The sequence below is a fragment of the Aspergillus fijiensis genome, assembly GCF_003184825.1.
Source record: "Aspergillus fijiensis CBS 313.89 unplaced genomic scaffold BO72scaffold_24, whole genome shotgun sequence".
Classification (NCBI taxonomy): domain Eukaryota; kingdom Fungi; phylum Ascomycota; class Eurotiomycetes; order Eurotiales; family Aspergillaceae; genus Aspergillus; species Aspergillus fijiensis.
The window spans coordinates 184,268-205,658 of NW_024469000.1; the positions used below are offsets into that span (position 1 = coordinate 184,268).

The following is a 21,391-nucleotide window of genomic DNA, read 5'->3' on the forward strand; positions in this document are numbered from 1 at the left end:
TATATACTTCCAAACCACTATTCTATTGTTGACAAAAGTTCTAGAGCAGAGAAATGCAGAAGAATGAAGTACGTGATACCCATTAGTGTATTATACTAGCTGAATGTTCGAGCCAAAAACAGGTACGTAGTATTTAGTATACAAGAAAAGTACCGAGCGATTAATGCCGGCCCCATTAACGTATTCCTGATACGCTTCCTCAAGTGGTAGGATTCCACTTCCACGACTCCTCCTCTAAAATGAAAATCTCATCATATAGGCAATGAAAGAGCCCTTAGCCACAATGCGTCTCGCTCATGCCATAGTGATGCAACACAGCAGCACAACAAAAACCGCTTCGCTATGCTAATTCTGGATGAGCTTGTCTGCATGCACGAACGTGTACAGAACCAATGAAGCGACGGGAAACGAAGTTTATAAACGAAGACATTAGGTGGGTGAAGCGACCGGAGAGCGCAGCCACCCCGGCACGTCAAAATATCGAAAAACTAAGAGTATCTTCCAAAGACACAAGTTTGGGAGGAGCCTGCCAAATCCTGACTGAATCGAACTTTAAAGGAGTAGAGATGAAGGTCGCAGCCTGATAGATGGTAAGACGCGTCAAGGACAACATCCTTGAGGGCAGCTGCTGAGCCCAGAGTGGAAGTTGCCATCCTATGGATGTCCATCATACCCTGCCGGATTCAACTCTTGCTACTGGAATACCCTGAGTCCTGAGGCGTTCTTAGGTCGCTTGCAATGCCGCTGTTGAATTTGATTGAGTGTTGAGCGCAGGCGTATCCGACCAGGACGACTTTTTCCTGAACCGAGTGGCCGCGCTGACCGTAGGCTTCACACGGGTCAACCGCGTGCTGGAAGTAGAGACACCGGCAAGCTGCGAATCGCTCCACGAGTTTGTAGCACATGATGACTGAGTATTATGGTAGTGGGTAATTAATTGAAAGACGTAGGTGGTCCAGAACAAAATGGCGGATCTAACGTCCTGCGTGCGCTGCGATATGTGTGGAAGGAAGGCAGACGATAAACCGATCAAAGAATGGTAGCTAGTCGCACGACGCGACAGCTGACAGTAACTTCGGTGCGATTGACAACGGTGGCCTGCAGTATGATTGAATGAAAGAATCCTGACTGTTTAGGCTACCCAGGAGCATGTTCACAGAAAGGACTCAATCATAAGCGAATGCAAAGATCAAGAAAAGTCGACACTGCCGAGAAAGCACAACCCGGCATTCTAAGTTGTTTTCGGTAACGCACAGAGGACAACAGTACTCCAATGCGAGGGGTCCATAAACCGAGACCGCGACCGTTAATGAATAATTGCTTGAGAGCTCTTCGAGCCGATCTCTTCCATCACGGGGGATATTGAAGATGAAGAACAAGAAGGTTACAGGCGAAAAGCAGAACCGTCAAGGTTAAACAAAAATTGGTGAAGCCACAGGGGAAAGAGCACTGAGGGATGGTAGCATGACCGAGAAGAAGGGTCGGAGGGGTGGGCAGGAAAGCAAGAAGAGGAAAGGTGGGAAGGGAAGGGAAGGGAAGGGAAGGGAAGGAAAGGAAAGAGTAGAAGAAGAGACGGACGGAATGATAGAATGCAGGCGAAAAACAAGCGTGCAGATTGGTGGTCGAGTCCCCAGGTAGGCCGGCCTCATAGGGCAGAGGTGAAAGTAGTCGATCAGTGGGGAGGGGGAGACAATTCCCGGTCAGGCTGAACCTCACGGACCAGCTACGTAGTAGTGTTATCCACCAGGTTCAGCTGGAACGCCTTGTTCCTCAGGAGTCAAGAGCCAGAGCATCTCTTTCAATGGGTCGGGTGTTCTCCGAAAGAGGGGAGGGAGATGGAAAGAGAGAAAGGAGGGGAGTGACCGGCCGTAAGGCTGCAGGATATGCAGGACGACAAGCAGCCCCGTTCTCGATCAAGCCTGCCGGGGATTGGACCAAGCAGGTTTGGTAGATTGACCATAAGCGATGTCCATTGCTCGGTGATAGTAATCAAGTCAGTTTTGGTGGGAAAACCCGAGTGTTGAACCGGCTGATGGAATTAGTCGTACTAGTGGAAGAGCAGTGGAAGAGCAGTGGAAGAAGAGTGGAAGAAGAGTGGATAAAAACCATGGCGTAGGGCTGAACTCGGCAAGAATAGAAACAAACGTGCCCGTCCGCCGTCAATTGGCCTGCTTCTTCTGTTCCGGCACCAGTTCAGCCACCGTATCAGGCAACAATCTTCCAAGTTCTCAATTCATGGTTCGTGGATCCATCATCATTCTCGGAATATCGGAATGCTTCCTCGCATCCCCTTATTGAATGTGTTATTTATGATTATCATATTTTCCCACTATTATTATTATTATTATAATTATTATCATTAATTAATGAACCAAAGCTTCTTCATTGTTGTGACTAAAAGAAAGCCTCGTACTCCCTACCAAAGGAAGACTAAGGGGTCCTGGTTCGCTATGCATTATGAGGTAATTTCTGGACCTCGCTCAGGGCTGTAGGGCTGACCGTCCAGATGAGCAAACCTGGCACAAAACTGGAGCTGCAATTCGCCAGGCGAGACTGTTCAAAAAGTTAGTGCCTTGAGGAAATGGCCCTGGCCGCCCCAATGAAGTCACTACACCACACAGTACTGTATTTCACATTAGGTGTCGAATTTTTGTGGCTGTTTGTGGAAGCCATCAAGGTACTGTACCACCACCGGATTGCCGTACATACTCGGTGCTAGTTGTTTTCGCATTTTCTTATATAATCTCCTCCACTCATCTCAACTACCAAGCGATACCTCCTACAAATGGTCACGCGCACCATCGATTGCAGTCATAAAGTAGGCATTGATAAGTTAGACCATCAAATCATCACTTCATCATTCATGCCCCGGCTCATCAATGTAGGACTTGTCAGGACATTGGTGGTAAGGCCTTGCCGGGACCACTCATCCTATCGTCGTTCCATCCGCCAGGCTATACTGCCGTTTCTAGTAGAGAGCGGATATTTCCGTTGTTCACTCCTGACCACCACTCTCACAACAACCTCAACTTTCTTTCCTCTTTCTTCAATCCCCACCTACTGTCTCTTTTTCACCCCCCTTCGACGAGGACACTCCTCGCCTCCCTCCAACCATCACCTCCACTGCGAAGCGAGACCGGCTCGTCCGTAGCAGAGCCCAGAGTCTGGCACTGTCCCTGACCTTCTCTCTCTTTTTCTTTTCTTTTCTTTTTGTGGGTTTTCTGTGAGCCTCTTCGAGTGCCAGATCTGTGGTCCACGTTGCCCCGTCCCAGGGGCAACATGTTATACGGTTCATTTTAGTATAAATCGGTCCGGTCCCAAACCAAAATGAGTAGTCTGCTCCGCGTCACGCTGCCAGCACACCATCAGGGATACAGTAACCGATCCTGACAGTGCGCATGAGTTGATCGATGAGAATCAACATTATTCCTTCATCACCTCACAGACAATGAGATTATCTCCGGACAACAATTCCCTGCCTTCTGACGGCACTCCGGGCCCGTCTGTACTCCTCATCACTGTCCTCCGACTCGGAGCAACTCGCCTCCGAGGACTCGGTCACATACCCGCAGCGACTGCCTCCACAGTCGAGCTTGACACGGTCTCCCTTGCGGGTGATCCCATAGCGCTCACACCGGCAGATCGGGGTCGGGGGGTCACTCATGGAACTGAGCGACGAGGGAGAGGTACTGCCCGAGGAGCGGGACGACAGCGAGCTGCCCGCAGAGCTGGGAGGGCTGTTGGAGAGGGAGTACTCGTCCGAGAGACGGGATCCCGCAAACCGCCGGGTCAGATCGTCCATGGTGGGAGGCCCACCGACAAAGTCGGTCTCCCGGATCTGGCGAGAGGCGTAGGGCTTGGAGGGCTTGGGGTGCTGGATCTTGGATGGCGAGAGAGCCCGGCCCTTGACCACTTCCGAGGCCGCCGAAGTCCGACGGTGGCTCTTGCTGGGGGCTGAGGAAGAGCTGGAGGACTTGCCGCCGGGAACATCCAGGATGTTGAGTTTGCGGCCAGTGGTGGGCTCCACCGTATATTCAACAGCAGGGTCATGGGAGACGTGATAGCCATCCATGATATACTGTAGTGAGTTAGTAAGGTGTGTCATTAGAAGAGAAGGAAGCAGGATCACCGACGTAGTACCAGTACCGGCCACCCAACTTGAGCATGGAAGTCTGGAAGCGGAACTTGCCCACCCACGAGCCGGACTTGTTCTCATCGCGCGAGAGGGGGATCTGGCGGGAGTAGTTGTCCCACGAACCGACCAGGTGGACGGTCTTGACATTGGAGGAGGTCCGAAGAGAGAACTTGAGCTGAACGGACGACATTATGGCGATAGTATGCAATTGACTCGAACCAGAATTATACTAGAAGATTAGATTATGGTAGAAAGGAATATAATAAATGATCGTGTCGACGATGGCGATGCTAATGTTGTTGGGGCGAAGTGACTGCCAGAGTCAATTCGATTCAGCCTCGTGCTGCGGCGGATTGCTGAGCGGTTGGTTCGTTGGCTGTGCAAGACAACAAAGCGTTAAGCTTGACGGGGATCCAGTCCTCGACACGTAAAAAAAGGCAGAAAGAAGATTAAGTTGTAAGGCGAGCAAGTTTGTCTGAGCTGGAAGCAAATCGGGAACAAACACTATTGTCGACCGGCGACAATGTATTGAACCGTTGGAAGTTTGTACAGTTTAGAAGTATCCTGTGCGAATTGAAGCAAGACAACAAGGGAACATCCAGGAGCACAGCTCTCAGATGGTTATGGGTTTTTTTTGTTTTGGTAGGTGGATGATATTAAGGGAAGTATAAAATGAAGATGAAGATGAAGATGAAGATGAAGATGAAGATGAAGATGAAGATGAAGATGAAGATGAAGAAACAACAAACAAGCAAGTGCAACCAGTGCACAAGATACTTCCAAAACCACAGGCAGAACAGACAAGACTAGCTTGCTGAAGAAAGAAAAGAAGAAAGGGAAAAGAAGGGGAAGGCCAACGAGGGCCCGGCGGGTAAGAAGGCTCTTTTATGAGGGAGGAGTCGTCCACATGAAAGGTGGTGGTGGGTGGACAATACCTGTACTCATTACTCCGTACTCAGTACTGAGTAGGTAGGTAGCCTCCTGGAGGAGGTAGGTAATTACCTGCACTAGGAATAGCGACCGTGCCTGGTGCAGGTGGGTTTGCAGACCGTCCACCGTCCACGGTCACTCTGTCACACCCCAGCAGCGGGTAAGTCCAGGGTTCGATTGGCCTGCGCCGCCAGGCCGTCTCCGAGCCTTCAGCCATACAGAAGCCATTGCTTGCCGCCCAGCCAGCAACCACTGCCAGCCTCTCCAACCTATATCAACCTATAACATTCTCCTACATCACCCTCCTCTGCACTATCGTCACCCATCATTCACAACATGGAAGTTAAAGTTCACCAGACCGAGGAGGGGAGGCCCAGAATAGACTTATAGAGGGTCAAAGTCTGCTCCCTCACTGGTGGATGCCTCAATGCCTCTCACCTACCACTACACCCGTCTTCATTATCACGGACAGTCCGGGTGGGGGGGACTGCATGACGAAGAGGGGGAATATGCAGACGTGCATGCCATGGGCACACACATCCTTCACCTACACCAACACGGCTGATTATTGATTCGGCTCCAATGCCACCCTTTATTCAGTCAAGTACAGCAAAGTATATCGTAATCCCAACCCCTTCGCTGCTCACTCATCATCATCCGCCAAGAAAAAAAAAGAACAAACAAACAAAAAAGGAATCACAACCCTCAGATCCTTTGTACGCCGGAAAATGCCGAATCAGTCGGGTCTTCGGTTAATATCGCAGATTTTGATGGTGGAGAAGGATGGGAAGCAAATTCAATGGGGAAAAAATAAAAAGAAAAAAAGGGAAAAAAAAAACACCGGAAGACAAGAAAGGGAATTATCATGATATAGAGAGGCGGGGGTGAGAAGAGAGAGGGGGAAAAAAAAGAAAAGAAAAAGAAATTCAACTGATATACATGGATGGTATTCCTTGTTCTCTCTCACCGCACGGACACTCCAGACCGGTTGGTAAACATGCGAGCGGCAATGTTCATCGAGGCCAGCTCTTGGAACAGAAGCTTGGCTGCATATGGGATATGCACCTGCGAAATACGGTGCTTGTTGTTGCACAGTCGGCACTCGAATAGACCTTTCTTGAGTTTTCTGCAGAATCTCCGTTAGCATGGTCCGTCCACTAGAGTCAACTAGTCAGCTAGTCAGGGAAGCATCGTCAAACTTACGCAACCGGGGTCATTAAGCCGCAGTCATCGCAGATATGCACGCGGAAGGGGTCGGACACATCGAACAACCGCTCCTTCAAGAAGGCACTGGCTCCGTGCGCAATCATACAATCGCGCTCCATTTCTCCGAATCGAAGACCACCATCACGGGCACGACCCTCCACAGGCTGTCTCGTCAGGATCTGCGTAGGCCCGCGTGCACGGGCATGGATCTTGTCGTCCACCATGTGGCGCAGACGCTGGTAGTAGGTCGGCCCCAAGAAGACCTGGGCCACCATCTTCCGTCCAGTGTGGCCGTTGTACATCACCTCAAATCCACGAGACTGGTAACCGTGTTCACGAAGAAGACGAGAAATTGAGTCGACCGTGACGTCGGTGAATGGTGTGGCGTCACCCTCAAATCCACGTAGCGCAGAAACCTTACTAAGCTGACACTCAATCAAGTGGGCAATTGTCATACGAGAAGGAATGGCGTGAGGATTGATGATCAAGTCGGGAGCCACACCCTCACGCGTGAATGGCATATCCTCTTGACGATAGGTGATACCAATGGTACCCTTCTGTCCGTGACGCGAGGCGAACTTGTCACCAATTTGGGGCACCTTGGTCGTCCTCATGCGTACCTTGACGAACTTCAGGTCGTCGTTACTCGTAGATACCAACACCTGGTCCACGATACCATTCTCCGTGCTTCTGAGGGGAGTGGAGGCGTCCGTTTTGGTGTGCGCCTTGGTCCGTTGGCCCAACTCCTCCGCGTCTGGAGCCAGAGGTGCGGTTTTACCGATGATGATATCGTCACCGGAGACACGAACACCCGGGGCGATGATGCCGTCCTCGTCGAGCTTATCATAGGTTCCCTTCCGCATGCCGAGGGTGTCCGATCTCATCGGCTTCTCGAAGCGTTCAATGACTTGCAATCCCACCATCTTCTCGCTGTCGGTGTAAGTACGGTAGAAGAGACTGCGGAATAAACCACGATCGATACTGCTCTGGTTCATCACGACGGAATCTTCCTGGTTATAACCAGAGTAGACAGCGATAGCAACAATAGCGTTCTGACCAGCCGGGAGCTCACGGAATCGCAAGAATTCCATGGACCGCGTTGTGGCCAGGGGCTTTTGAGGGTAGTAAAGGATGTTGGCCATCGTCTCCATACGTTGGTCAAAGTTCGTCAAAAAGACACCCATGGCTTGTTTACCCATAGCGGACTGATAGGTGTTACGGGGAGACTGGTTGTGATCTGGGAAGGGAATGATACTGGCACAAACACCAAGGATCATACTGGGATGGATCTCGCAGTGAGTCCAAGTGTGCGCCTTTTGACTCAGAATGGAGCGTACACGCTTGTTCGGATCGTGTAGTTCCTCATCCGGAAGAGCATAACCAGCCTGGAGTTGCTTGGAAATTTCGAGATCTTCCGGAGTCATGGAAATCATGATGGTCTCTTCTTCTTCAGCATCGACGTACTCCACTACACCAGACTTCACCAGGCCATCCCAACCAAAGTAACGATCGCGGCGGTCTTCTGGATCCAAGTCTGGAGGCAGGTCTTTATCTTGTTCTAGTTTGCGGATGTGTTCTTTGTTGAGCACCAGAGAGCCGCAGTTTTCACTCTTCGGGTCATTGTCAATGACGTAGAGCGGTCGGCAGACACGTCCAGCATCGGTGAAAATCTTGAACTCCCGCTCACGAATGTCTCGAATCAGACTGACCTCGTGCGAAATCATGTTGCGGCGACGAAGGGAAAGCATCGTGTTGACAAGGTGAGCGGGGTCTCTGTGGATACCAACCCAGACACCGTTGACAAAAACCTTGGTAGCGTTCGGTGTCACTTGAGGTTCGAACTCCTCGAGGACTTCCATATTACGCTGAATCATGAAATCAATGATAGGCTCGCTGGGCGTACCGACAGTGATGTAGCACATGAGAGCCAAGTTCTTGACCAAACCACAAGCTTGACCTTCAGGGGTTTCAGCCGGACACACCAGGCCCCAATGAGTGTTGTGAAGCTGACGAGGCTTGGCGATCTTTCCGTCTCGCCCGATGGGTGTATTGGTTCGGCGAAGATGGGACAAGGTGGAGGCGTAAGTGTAACGACTGAGCACTTGAGACACACCGGCCTTGGAGCTAGCTGCCTTCTTCTGCTCGCCCCAGTTACCCGTAGCAAGAGCATACTTCAATCCTCCCGTCAAGGTGCTAGCCTTGATACCAATGTTCAGGTAAATCTCTCTGTTCGTCTCCACGCACCGCTGAACATACCGCTGTAGATCGCGGGTGACGCGGGTGAACAAGACTCGGAAAAGGTTCGCAAGAAGAGGACCGGCCAAGTCCAGGCGCTTCTTACCGAAATGATCACGGTCGTCGACATCCCGGCGACCCAGAGCACACTGGAGAAGTCTGTGCACCATGTAACCCAAGAAGAAGGCTTTCCGCGTCTCACTACCTTCGCTCTGGGAAATATGCGGGAGGAACTCTTTCTGCATGATCTCACGAGCATAACGGACACGGCGTTCGTGGTTCATGCTGGACTGGGAAGACCCACGCTTGGCGATGAAGTCAAGTGCGACCTCGCGGTCCTGAATGACGAAACCTTCTTCAATACATGGCTTCAGCATTTCCAGCATAGGTGTGTCGTTGCGGTCATAACAAATGTGGTTCAGGATATCTTCATCAGAGACCACTCCGAGAGCTCTGAAAACAACCACAATTGGAATATCGGTCTTCACGTAGGGCAGTGTCGACCGAATCGTGGGACCAAATCCACCCTTGGCACTATCACCTTTCGCGAACAGCTTCAGAGACAATTGTGACAAAAGCCGCGAACCCTTCTCGACAGCACTGCGAATTTCAGCAACATAAGGTGTGGGACTGGGTGGCGCCTTCTTGAAAACCTGGACCGTGTTGCCAGCACTGCGTTCCTGGGCAATCAGAACCTTCTCACTGCCATTAATGATGAAGTAACCGCCCGAGTCGTAAGGGCACTCATTCCAGTTGTAGAGAGCCTGTTCGCTCAAGTCCTTAAGGATACAGTACTTGGACTTGAGCATGATGGGCACCTTTCCGATGAACACCGTCTCCTCCTTAGCTTGGTCAGCGGGTAGTTCCTTCTGCTCCCACGAAAGATAGGTGCCATGAGCTTTGCGATCCTCGCTCGGGTCACCCATCTCATCCTCATCCCGGTCGGCAATCAGACGTTCCCGACCCTCCATGATCTTCTTGGTAACACCCAGGTATAGAGGACTGGCATATGTAAGGTTACGTAGACGAGCCTCTTGCGGCAGCATGATGGTCGTCGCACCATCACCTTCCGTCACGGATGGGCGGGAGAGCATGACGGTTCCGAACTTGAGCTCGTATCGGCGGACAACAACCGGGTCGACTTCATCTTCGGCGGGGGGGAGCGTCTGATCCAGTGTTACTTGGCCTTGTTCCTCCACCAACTCCTGCATCGTTGACGAGATGAACTCATCGAAAGAGTCTAGCTGCTGTGAAACCAGACCCTTGGTGTCGAAAAAGGACGAGATGACGGTCCAGCAATCCTCCGACGTGATCCCCTCGTCCATATCATCGTAGTACTCATCCTCGTAGGCATCTTCGTAGTCGGCCATCTTGACGAATAATCGATCACGGACCTAGCGAAATAATAAAGAACAAGGATTCAAGAAGGCGCAAAGGGCGCGACGCGCTCGGCGGAAAATATCCCACTCGACGTCGCCAAAGGGCTAATGTCAGAGGGTAGACACCGGGGGTGAGACTTCGAGATGGGCAAGGACAGAAGCAATCAAAGAGCCGGGATCCTCAAGAAGATAATGAGGTTTGAAAAACCCAGGCCACCGGTGATGCTGGTGAAGGGAGCAAGCAGCTGGGGAAGTGCTTCAAGTCTCCGGGCGGGCGATGATGGATCTTGACTTGATGAGCGAGCAGAGAGAGAGAGAGCCGCCACTAGTCCCTCCCGACCGCCTGCTGCTGCTGGCGCCGCTAGTCACGGGTAGTTAACTACTTAAGGCAAAGGCATAACTACAGTAACACTAATCCGAAACAAAGAACCACCATCACGTGATCGTTATTTATCCATTGAATTCAATTCACTTTGGTGTTACTTTACATTACAATACAAGATACATCCACAATGACCTCACCTCACCCTCTTCCTATGCTTATGCATTCTGGGTGAATGCTCATGGTTTGCTAGCAGCTATACCAAGATTGATCTTCTGTATCCCCATCATACAAACTGAAGAAGTGTCTCCAGCATCTCCTTATGATCCTTTTGCCCCGGATCTTCCTCCGAAAGACCTTCTACTTGCTCTAGATGTAAAGTATTGTCAGTCTTGGTTCTCATAGTGAGAAATACAGGAGATGTGTAATTGCCATACCTTGTAAGGTAGCTTTGACCAAAGACAAATCCTCATCTCGGTCTGCGAGAAGGGAAACAATCTTCCTCTTAGCCCCATCATCTTCGGCGACGAGCCAAGCCAGAATCACGTCAATGAGCTGCAAAAGGCGTCAGTGTGTCTGGACGGGGATGAAACTGGCGTCGAGTATGAGCGACGAACCTGAAGCGAAAACAGCCCAGCGTCAAACCGTCGGGACAACCATTCGCTTGCCATGACCTCCTGTTCCTCTGGTGTGAAGCTTTCCCGTTCCTTCTCAACCGCTTGCTCGACGGGAGACACTCTCGAAGCATAATCCCGTCGTAGCTTGACGAGTTTCTCGATCTTTTCATAGTCCTTCTCCATGAACTTGGCAAGCGTACGTATACGCGGCGCGGACCCCCCCGGTAGCAGGCGCAGGAGGGAAGCAAAAATGCCCAGTAAATGTTCGACCGTCTGGTTCTCCTGCTGCTGAATGTCAACCCAGCCCGAGCACTCACGAGAAGAGTATAGCATACCTTGCGCTTGAACATGCCAAATACAGTACTCAAACATGCTGCTTCGATGAACCTCTCGCAAGCACTTGCACCTGCTGCACCGCCTAGAGCATGATCCAGAACTCGTAAAGCTCTCTGTTTACTGAACTTCCCTTCTTTCAGCATAATCTGAGCGAGTTCAATTCCTTCACTTTGCAGGAATTTGTCCTTGCCAGATTCCTCATCAACGACGCAAATCAAACAGTCAAACAAATTCTCGACATATTCCTCCTCGTCAGAATCTTTCTCTGGATCACGCTTGCGATATTGGCTGAGTAATTGAAGAAGAACTTCCACGCCGTCCAAGCTCACGAACCTCTCGCGATTCTTGGCCGTAGACTGTAGTAGGATGGCCAGAATTTCAGCCGAGTATTGTTGATTCTGGCTCACAGGCCTTTCCTTTTTCTGAATACGAGATATGAGCCAAGGCAGAACATTGGGGTCCTCCCCTATCTTCTCTGCGATTGACGCTTGCGAGGCGAGGTTTTCAAGAACATCTTGGGCGGTCTTAGTAACTTGTCGAGCTACCGAAGGACGGCGGACTCACTTAGCACGTAGTATACCCCTGCTCTGTCAACCTCGGATTCTTCGTCTAGCCTAGACAGGTTTTGCGCTAGTAGTTCGACAAGGTCGGCATCCAACTACCACTATCAGCAAGCTTCTAGCTTCGGTATGCAAGTGAATATACCATAGCGTTGACAAGTGTGTCCCATTGCTCCTGCTCAGCTTCCACATCTTCGTCAGTCAATTCCCCAATGATCTGGATGGCATCGATCGCGATATCGGCGTTCTCATGGGAGAGTAAGGATACGAGTGAGCCAACGCAGCCCAGCTTTGCAAATTCCTCGAACAGTTCGGGGTGCTCGGAGAGAATCGATAGGCCCTTGATCTCAGTATCGAGGTCCGCCTCCGAAGCCATAAACCTAGGAAGCTTAGCAAGATTTGTTCTTCCGTATCATGATCAACCCAGATCAAAACCCACTTTTGAGGATCATTCTCGAATTTTCCGCGAAGCTCAGCATTCTTGGATATCTTCTTCTCGAAGTTCAGGGCGAATCGTCGCACCCAGGCAAGGTCAAATTTCTCCAGCTAAGCCACATCAGCACTCATCCGCATGCAGCTTCATGAGCTATGCCCTTACTGATGCTTCTTCCTCTTCATGCTGGTCAATGTATTGCATAGCCTGAGCGGTCTGGCGCTCCATACCACCGCCGAAAAAGCGACCTTCTTCGTCATCGGGGACATCTTCGGCCTCGAAATCCGGGGGTAATTCTGGGCCGGCATAGTCGTCCTCTGCGTCGCCTCCTTCCTCTTCTACTATTGCCGCCTTCCCTTTTGATTTAACATCTCCACCCGCGTCCAGCTTAGCCGCTTTATAGAGCTCATCTTGCATTGAACGTCAGCACCGTCTGCCGGAAAGGAGGGGTATTCGTAACGAACTTGGATCTTTCGAGGCATCGAATTTGCGCTTTGAACTCGCTGCAGATGAAGGTTTCTTTAGACGTTAGCAAGCCTCTGGGACCATAGTGTCATCATGGATTCTGTACCTTGAAGAGCTCATCGATGCTCGTCATGGCTGCGGCTTGCGCGAGCGGACTTAACGGAGGCTCTCGTCACCACCAACTCAAATCAAGTAGATACGCGGTATGCAGGTCGATCAGTCCAGATTCCAGTAGATAAGTTCCTCTTGTTGACCAATTCAAGCAAGTTGCGACCGTTGACTGCTGCTGCTTGATTGACTGATCGCGCCGCAGCTCCCAAGCCGATACGGGTGCCGCGATAAGCTAAAGGCGCAGCTGCCAAGCATGGAAAGATTTCTCGGCCTCCGGCATCATTCCGCATTGCCCTCAACCGCAACTCCATTTACTCCATTCATCTCTACAACGTATTACAACGACTCCCTCCCCGTGAAGCTCCAACGTTCACTCATCCACCTCCCACATCCCATTCACATCATGGCCCCCAGACAGCGCGTCGTTTCCGGTCGCCCCCAGAAGGGCTTCCTCAGTACCGCCTACGAGGAACTTACTGCCGCCGAAAACGCTACCATCGTTCGAAGCCTTCTTGTCTTCGGCGTAAGTGCCAAATCTCACAGGCTCAATTACAATAGGAACCGGGAAACTAACTGTTTTTTTATTAGGCTGGCGTTGCTTTCCTCCACAGCAGCCTCGGCGAGCTCCTCCTCCCTCCGTAAGTTCGAGATACACCGAGTCCCTGTCAACTCAACCGCTCAGGCCGTCAGCCTGGCCAGGATCTCCACAGGTCGCTGATGATTGATGAGCAGTATGTAAAATGGATACCCTATGCCTCCGTCCAACTCCGTGAAACGAAGGCCGCCCGACAGGCCGGAAACCGGGTCGACTATTGATCGCTGGATACGTGCGGAATCTTGCTATGCTATTGCTCTCGACATCCGAAGTTAATGAATACGTGTATTATATTTTTTTTTCGTGCATTAAATGGCTCCGCCGCGCTGGTGGATAGGACATGATTTGCCAGATGATCTCTGGGAGTCTCTCTTTTCCTTCTTATTGAATAGACTTGTGATCCTAGTCACCTCTCGCTCGTCTCGGAAACCCTGCGTGCGTAGTACTCAGACAATAGTGGATGCTCTGGGGTCCGACCAAATTACTATCATGCGTCTTTGAAACTCTTTGCATTTGGTATCTACCTCGTCTTGTGAGACGGGCCTCGAGATGTTTCGACAGCCTCTAGTCAAACGCATCCATAAGAGGCCGGAAACCAAGTAGTGGCAGGTTGTCTACTCGTTTAGAGACAGATATATCTCAGATCATCGATCGGGGTGTGGTTCAAAGCAAGTAATGGTGCCTGGAGCATGAGGAATTGAGATGTTCCTGCATACAACCGATATGTTTTTGAGAATCTATCGGGGGGTAGTGTCGTGCGGCCTGGCGGGCTCGCTGAATGCCCATCTATAAGTAGATACAAAGCACAATAAACTGAGATTGCCTTTCAAAAACAATCATTCTCTTTCTTATCATTGTCCCCGAGTCCCCTTGTCAATCTGGGATGAAGAACATTGAACGGGTGGGCATTGATTTCAATAAAGGCTCTTTGTCTGCTCAGGACTTTTAAGGATACATTCAACTTCGACATGGAAGCATTATCATCGATAGTGATAAAAACCTCTTGTGCCCTTCAGGTCATAGACCATGGCATTGAGCAAGCATCATATTCAGTATCTACGACGATTGACTGACCCATATCAAGCGCAACTGGCATTACTCTCTCATCATGTACGCAAATTTAACAGAGCCACTGGCCCCAGACGCCATGCTCGAGTCCGCTTTGCCCGGATTCACATTTCTGTCTCGTTTTCTATTTACCAACTTCAATATTGACCTGTCCCCTTATTGTTTCATTTTCCTCATCATCATCTGTGGCCGCATCGCGTTGCACCACGTTCTGCACTTGTTTGTGACCCCACTAAACCCTGCCTTGGCACATCTTCGTGACTCGTTCACTTGCAGGATCGAGGTAGAAGGCCAGGACAGCATATACAGATACCTCATGTACTGGGTGATACATCATAGGTCTATGGCTAGAGCCAAGCATCTCCTTGCCAGCAACGCGCTGACGGTCAGCGGTCGATATGTCAATATAAGAACCAGTCTAAACCCCAACGAAGACGACGACGAGCCTGAATATCGGCCAGGAGACAACTTCGACGAATGGTGGAGCAAGGTCATCAAGAAACGCAGCACCCAGCCCTTGCACTTCATCCCCTCCACGCAGGAGCACTACTTCTTGTACGCCAGCCCTTGGTTCTCTTGGTGTTTCTGGCGCTGGATCAAGTTCCAGCGCACCAAAACCAGCGAAGACACGTTGGTCAGCGATCGAATCGTCATTTCCTGCTGGGGACTGCCGTTCTGTAATTGGGGCATAGGCATACTCAAGCAGCTGCTTGCCGAGGCGCAGCAGGCGTGGCTTGACAAAGACCAGGATAAGATCGAGATTTGGAGTGCCCGAGGAGGGGAGTGGCAGCCGTGTGACGGGCGTGCCCCGAGGCCGCTGGACAGTGTGGTGCTTGACCAGGAGGTCAAGGCTGGTGTCTTGGCTGATATCGAGAGATTCCTCATGAACAGGGCTGTCTACGAGGTGCGAGGACTTCCGTATCGCAGGGGCTATTTGCTTTATGGCCCGCCTGGAACTGGCAACACCAGTCTATGTTATACCCTTGCCGGACGCCTGAAGCTACCGATCTATGTGATAGACCCCAGTTCGTCTTGTCTGAACGAAACCCGCTTCAGACAACTCTTCTCCGATTTGCCCTCGAGGTGTATCGTTCTGATGGAGGATGTGGACTGTACGGACATCACACAGTCACGGGCACCTGGGCGTGACAACATGAATCAGCACATGATGATGCCTGGACACGGCCCTACTCAAAACGGCATTTCACTATCTGTTCTTCTCAATGCCATCGACGGTGTGGATGCAAGTGAAGGCCGCATTCTCATGATGACGAGCAACCACGCCGAAAAGTTGGATGCGGCACTGATCCGTCCCGGGCGGGTGGACATGCGCATCGAGTTCAAGTACGCGACACGTGACGAGATTGAGTCTTATTTCAGGACATTTTATTCGCCTCTACATACTATGAGGCATGTAGTGCGGATCCAAAATGAGGAGCGGGTGCCCATTATCACATCTGGAGACGTCGACAGGCTGGCCTGTGACTTTGCTGCACAGATCCCCTCGGCACAGCTTACGGTTGCTGAGCTCCAGGGACATCTCCTTGAGCACAAAGACGATCCTAAAGCGGCCATCAGAGAAGTAGAGACATTGTTTCAAAAGACTAAGGCTCAGCGCGATGAGCGCATTAAGAAACAGATGAAAGAGCAACAATTGGATATGAATAAGGAGAGGAGAAGATGCTGAACAAGGAAATCGAGATGGAGAAAAGGCTGCAGAGCGAGGAGCCTCCCGCTGAGAAGAAGATATACAATTTGCGGTCACGGCGGAGAATTGGCTACTAGGGCTCTTTGTATATAACCACGATGCTGCACTGTACTATATACACCTACATCCCACTGTACATGATAAGAATTGATGATCGACATACCAAACTTCCCAGAGTGGCCTAGTGTCACCCCACAGCTGACCCCAACTTTTTTCTCATCTGCGCGGGGCAATCAAAGTAGAGATTATCTAAGCCAAACTCCCCTCGACTTCTGGAAAGACTGGAACTAACCCATCATTATCCACCCCCGACCAAAGACAATCTCGCCTCAGAGGACAAGCGTCAGTGAAGCTTGATCCTATTTTACTTTGCAATACATACAATCAACTCAACCACCTCGGTGATCTTATCCTCATTGTCATTATAGCCATAGAATATGTTGGCAGCGAAGCGCAAGCCGCCAAGTGCGGAGACCGACGATGATAATCCGCCGGCGCCTAAAAGAAGCAACAGCCTGGGATACAATCCACATGCGCCCTGGCTACAAGACGCCAGACCATCTCGGAGCTGGCGGACTCTGGGCGAACGCGCTCACCGACCCTCCCTGCCATTGGAGAATATGGTTTCTACGGTCCGAGATCTGATAGACCCGGATTTCGATCCACTGATTGCGCTGCTGGATGAAGAGCCGCGATTTTTGAAGCCGCTTCCAGCACGCATCCCCCAGGAGGACTTGGAATTCTTGCGATTTCGCGGAGCCCTGACCATTCCCGAGAGCGGTCTGCGAAATGAGCTCCTGCGCTGCTATATCAAGTGGGTGCACAGCTTCATGCCGGTGCTGAACCTACAGGAGTTCCTGCGGTGCGTGGCCGAGAATGACCACAACGGGAATGTCAGCTTGCTGCTATTCCAGGCGGTCATGTTTGTGGCCACTGCGTTCGTGGATATCAAACATCTGCAGGATGCTGGTTATGCGACCCGGAAAAGCGCGCGAAGTGTATTCTTTACACGGTTGAGGGTATGTGCGAGCCTCGAGCTACACTGTCAGATATGCTTTTTCTTGTTTTGTGGCTGACTAGAAGCGCTAGCTGCTATACTCCTTGGACTGCGAAGACGATCGGATCGTCATCTTGCAGACACTCCTTCTCATGACTTATTGGTCTGATCATCAGAACAACCCGCACAGAGACATCTGGGATTGGATTGGTGTCTGCAATACACAAGCCCATTCCATCGGGTTGAACAGGGATGCATCCACAGCTAACATGGACCCGAAGATGAAGAGGCTGAGGGCTCGTATATGGTGGAGTTTGTACTCACGCGATCGTCTCATCGCCATGGGTTTAAGGCGTCCTACTCAGGTTAATGAGGGGACAAGCAATGTACCCATGTTGAGACTTGAGGATTTCGACTTCGAGCCTTTTCATCCTGCAGTCATTGAGATGTTTCGCTGTCGTCAGCTCGAGGACGTATCCCACCAAAAGCGCCTAGCTACCATGTTCGTAGAAAAGGCCAAGCTGTGCCAAAGCATAGGGAGAGTCTTATTCGCGCAGTATTCACCATCTCAGTGCCAATTCGGGGTGACAACTCGAACAACGATCAGTCTAGTCCCCAGACAAGCATCAGAATCAGAGTTGGCACGATGCAGCCAGCGACTCGAATCATGGTTGAGCGCCCTCCCAAAGGATGCACAATTCATCCCCGCCTCACGAACTAATATTCATGATGGAGAAGATGTCTTGCTTCTCCACGGCGCGATGGTACGAATGCTATATCATGCGACTACCAGCGCACTGTACCGACCCTGGGCATTTTTGCCCAAGAAGGATCAACCCAAGTCGCGTCTTGATCTAATTAACACAGCACAGACGAAGATGCAGGACGCTGTCATTGGCATTACTCATATCATTCAAGGTCTCAACCAGTTGAACCTCACACGCTTTCTGCCACAGTCCGGGGTAACAGTAATTATCCCTGCTGCTGTAGCCCACCTGACGAACTCGTTGTCCGGTAGCCCCTCAACGCGAGAATCCAGCATCCACCACTTCCAGCGCTGCATCCAAGTCTTGCAAGGGCTCAAAGACATCTATCCCGCAGCAGACATGGAAGTAGCTAACATCGAAGCTGCGGTCAAGGTTCAATCTGACTGCAATAACGCTCTCTTACAAATCATGCAACTTGACTCTCCTTCATCTCCGAACACCATGCAGCAACCTCAGGCGCGGAAACCAAGTGCTGCCTCTACCTCCCGAACTATGCTTTCAGCGGATGGGAAAAATCCCAGTCAATGGACCCCCCCTCGAGACGACCAGGAACTAACCGACTCCGCGACCTTGAACCTGAAACAATCCGACCTTAGGACCGCCGGCCCCTTCCGAGCCCGCCGCGACAGCAGTCTCACAGCATCACCCGCCACCGCAGCCTCTCTCAACGCCAACCCTCCATCCTTACACAAAGCTCAACCCACCCCGCCACACGATTTCGATGACCCCTTTAGTCATGTTTTCCACGATCATAATCCTGTCTCACCCCGCCAACAAAACCCCCAACCCGACCATCAAGGCCAGTCGCACGACAATTCGACCCTAGACCCTACGGACTTTTTCTTCGACCTTGACCTCGACCTCGACAATTATGATGCTGACTTTCCCTCCCAAGAAGGCCATGGCTCGACCGCTACGGCAGCAGCAGCAGCCGACCACACCGCCGCCGCCGACATGGACATCGACTGGGCGAACGAGCTTCTCCGCTGGGTTGACCCCGGACAAAGTCAGAGCCGTGAGCTGAGGTCCGATGACCATGATCGCAACGACCTCTTCGGGATATTTGACCCCGAAAGCGATAGTGGCAACGTGCAGCAGCACGAAATAACGGCCACCAGGTTCACTCCTAGCAATATTACAGGTGATCTAGACCGGGATCTAGGGTTGACTGAAGAAGAGGATGGCATGTTTTGATGTTGAGGATCATGGCGACCAGCAACGGCAAAAAGCGACATATCAGTCCAACACCTACTGTACAGACGAAGCATCAACTTTGGAGGATAAAAACAGTAAAATTGCACATATAACAGGTTTATCCCCATGTATGTATGTCTTCGTCCTTCTATTTCTCTACTTCGTACAGTCATAAAACAAAACCCAAGCACTAAATCTGGAACGAGACCTGCGATCGTAAGGTAGTGAGTAAGATAGGTAGCTTGGGAGACTCGCTTCGCTAGGGTGGAATTCAGCAATGGTTAGGGAGTAGGCGGGAGGCCTGCGTAGGCGTAGGTTTAACAAACCCGAAAGCGTCAGGAAAGCTGTTGACACTATTCCTTCTGCGTCCACCGATTCTTCTCATCTCCCTTCTCCCATTCATGCTCGATATACCCGAGCTTCTTCTTGACGCTCTGCACGGTTGCCTTGTCGCCCGTATTTTTGCCCATGTTATCACTGAGTTTGACGGCGGGCCGGCCGTTGGCGGTGGAGATCTTGATGACGATGTTCAGGGGCTTCGATTTCTCTCCGTCAGATTTGTTGGTGAAATCATCTGTTTTGGTGTCCCCGGAGTAGAGTCAAGTCAGTTCTTTGGCTTCCAATGGTTTTTCTTATTATTGGAAATGGTTGAGTGAGGAAGGCAAGGTGGTAGGATGGATGGGATGGAAAACGTACTTGTGAAAAAAGTGCCCACGCCGAAAACGGGCTGGAAGCCGGCTTCCTCGGCAATGACCTTGTACTCGACGCAGTGCTCGATGTCTAGGGAGTCCGAGAACACAACCGTCTTGGGCTCCTTGATTCCCTCCTGGTCGTAGAATTCCCGGACCATCTTCACAAAGTAGGTGGGATCTCCGGAATCCTGGCGCACACCGGTGTAGACCTGGGCGTAGGTCTTGGTGGGATGCTCGCCCTGGGAGTCTTGCAAGGGAGCAGAGATGGGAGGCGTTGTGCGTGCCTCGCTTTGGATGGTGGATTGGACCGTCGTGCCGGGCCCGGAGGCAGTTGTGCTGACGGCGCCCACGCCGGCGCTGGTGTAGGCGGGGATAGGTTTGCGGAACGCATCGAGGAAAGCCGGGGTGCCGAAAGTGTCGGTCAAGGCGATGCCCAGAACCTGGTTTTTAGTTAGAGCATAGAACGCGCTGATTAGGCCAATTCTGCCAGAGGGTGGATGCGGGGGGCACGTACTCCTTCGCCGAAGCAACCAAGCCAATACCGGAGAGCCATCTCGTTGGCGTTCTCATAGTCGTCCGTGATGGCAGCGATGGTCATGTACCATTCGTGAGCGACAGTGCCCACAGGGGTCACATCGTACTTCATGGCGAAATGGACATTGCTCGTGCCCGTGAGCGCACCCTTCCAGCCATGCTTTTTGCCCTCTTCCGCGGCGCGAGATAGTCCCTTCATGACCAGGTCTTGCGTGTGATAGTCGCGCCGTCTTCGGGATCCGAACTCGGAGAAGATGCACCCGTGCTCTAACAAGGTGCAGCCCTTCCGGAACGCCTTCTCCTCCTGGCAGCTGTAGTCCCAGTCCTTATCGGTGAACATGAAGTACGCTTGGCTGGTCAGGGCCAGCAACGGGATCTCGTAGAGGATGGTGTCCACCCAGAGACCCTTGATAACATAGTCGACATCGCCCTTGTCTTCGTCACTGCCAGTGTCGCCCTCCCCTGGGGAAAAGTGGATCTCGACCTGCTCCGAGGGCTTGAGTTTGAATGTGGTCAGGAAGTGTAGGTAGGCATCGTTGAAGTAGGGGCATTTCTTCTTCAGGAATTCGATCTCGTCGCTTGTAACTTGAATGTTCCCGAGCTCTGAACAGAGATAATCTACGGTTAGTCAGGTCGAGAATTATCGATTCCCTTGTGCCAACTTACTGTCCAGCTGCGCAAGAAGCCATTTGTAAGCACCCCGCGTCAGCTTCATATTGGCAGTGCGGTTCGTGAAGCCATAGGTGACATCTGCGCGTTGGTTTGACCGGTCAACAAAATCTGTGCGCCCAGCAAGCTCTGATCCGAGGCTGCTTACGAGTATCGGGGAAGTATTTGAGGATGGCGCATTGCATCGTCAACTTGTACAAGTCTGTGTCAAGCAGCGAGCAAATGCCCTCCGGGGGCGGAGGGGATACTTCTTGTGTCATGATTGGGATTGCACGGTCGAAACCTGGTACAATGCAGAAATATAGGAGACAATTTGGAGGTAGCGATACTCTCCCTGAGAGAATCTCAAGCTACTCAAGAGTGCACGAGGTTGGAAACCCCCCAAGGGAGTTGCTTTGCTGCGCGGGGAGATCAACGAAAAGATAGTGTTTGGTTTGT

The 21,391-nt window shown here is 51.4% G+C and overlaps 8 protein-coding genes across 8 annotated transcripts; 3 read left to right on the forward strand and 5 right to left on the reverse strand.

Moving 5' to 3' along the window:
* Positions 1 to 633: 633 nt before the first annotated feature.
* BO72DRAFT_112091 (uncharacterized protein) lies at positions 634 to 1,158 on the reverse strand. The gene has a single exon (XM_040938955.1). It carries the CDS (start codon positions 903 to 905, stop codon positions 684 to 686), a length of 222 nt encoding a protein of 73 aa, XP_040801118.1. The 5' UTR covers positions 906 to 1,158; the 3' UTR covers positions 634 to 683.
* Positions 1,159 to 3,422: 2,264 nt separating this feature from the next.
* esdC (GTP-binding protein EsdC) lies at positions 3,423 to 4,672 on the reverse strand. Its single transcript, XM_040938956.1, has 2 exons — positions 4,134 to 4,672; positions 3,423 to 4,078 (listed from the first exon to the last, which is right to left on the reverse strand). The coding sequence occupies exons 1-2, from the start codon at positions 4,323 to 4,325 to the stop codon at positions 3,455 to 3,457; spliced, it is 816 nt and encodes a 271-aa protein (XP_040801119.1). The 5' UTR covers positions 4,326 to 4,672; the 3' UTR covers positions 3,423 to 3,454.
* A 959-nt stretch (positions 4,673 to 5,631) lies between these two features.
* On the reverse strand, positions 5,632 to 10,165 carry BO72DRAFT_448179 (DNA-directed RNA polymerase II core subunit RPB2). Its single transcript, XM_040944726.1, has 2 exons — positions 6,269 to 10,165; positions 5,632 to 6,191 (listed from the first exon to the last, which is right to left on the reverse strand). Exons 1-2 carry the CDS (start codon positions 9,874 to 9,876, stop codon positions 6,029 to 6,031), a joined length of 3,771 nt encoding a protein of 1,256 aa, XP_040801120.1. The 5' UTR covers positions 9,877 to 10,165; the 3' UTR covers positions 5,632 to 6,028.
* Positions 10,166 to 10,337: 172 nt separating this feature from the next.
* Positions 10,338 to 12,919, reverse strand: BO72DRAFT_486185 (beta-catenin-like protein 1). The gene is made up of 10 exons (XM_040947933.1): positions 12,725 to 12,919; positions 12,618 to 12,672; positions 12,319 to 12,563; positions 12,160 to 12,266; positions 11,866 to 12,100; positions 11,725 to 11,818; positions 11,160 to 11,674; positions 10,825 to 11,109; positions 10,645 to 10,762; positions 10,338 to 10,576 (listed from the first exon to the last, which is right to left on the reverse strand). Exons 1-10 carry the CDS (start codon positions 12,749 to 12,751, stop codon positions 10,494 to 10,496), a joined length of 1,764 nt encoding a protein of 587 aa, XP_040801121.1. The 5' UTR covers positions 12,752 to 12,919; the 3' UTR covers positions 10,338 to 10,493.
* A 155-nt stretch (positions 12,920 to 13,074) lies between these two features.
* Positions 13,075 to 13,722, forward strand: BO72DRAFT_448181 (putative TOM core complex subunit Tom6). Its single transcript, XM_040944727.1, has 3 exons — positions 13,075 to 13,252; positions 13,318 to 13,367; positions 13,462 to 13,722. The coding sequence occupies exons 1-3, from the start codon at positions 13,133 to 13,135 to the stop codon at positions 13,466 to 13,468; spliced, it is 177 nt and encodes a 58-aa protein (XP_040801122.1). The 5' UTR covers positions 13,075 to 13,132; the 3' UTR covers positions 13,469 to 13,722.
* Positions 13,723 to 14,432: 710 nt separating this feature from the next.
* BO72DRAFT_509829 (BCS1 and AAA domain-containing protein) lies at positions 14,433 to 16,079 on the forward strand (the record flags this gene model as incomplete). The annotated part of the gene is made up of 1 exon (XM_040949348.1): positions 14,433 to 16,079. One exon carries the CDS (start codon positions 14,433 to 14,435, stop codon positions 16,077 to 16,079), a length of 1,647 nt encoding a protein of 548 aa, XP_040801123.1.
* A 287-nt stretch (positions 16,080 to 16,366) lies between these two features.
* BO72DRAFT_448182 (transcription factor domain-containing protein) lies at positions 16,367 to 19,216 on the forward strand. Its single transcript, XM_040944728.1, has 2 exons — positions 16,367 to 17,119; positions 17,190 to 19,216. The coding sequence occupies exons 1-2, from the start codon at positions 16,538 to 16,540 to the stop codon at positions 19,056 to 19,058; spliced, it is 2,451 nt and encodes an 816-aa protein (XP_040801124.1). The 5' UTR covers positions 16,367 to 16,537; the 3' UTR covers positions 19,059 to 19,216.
* Positions 19,107 to 21,382, reverse strand: BO72DRAFT_404404 (nicotinate phosphoribosyltransferase). The gene is made up of 5 exons (XM_040942260.1): positions 21,102 to 21,382; positions 20,951 to 21,034; positions 20,265 to 20,887; positions 19,755 to 20,190; positions 19,107 to 19,632 (listed from the first exon to the last, which is right to left on the reverse strand). The coding sequence occupies exons 1-5, from the start codon at positions 21,211 to 21,213 to the stop codon at positions 19,412 to 19,414; spliced, it is 1,476 nt and encodes a 491-aa protein (XP_040801125.1). The 5' UTR covers positions 21,214 to 21,382; the 3' UTR covers positions 19,107 to 19,411.
* Positions 21,383 to 21,391: the final 9 nt, after the last annotated feature.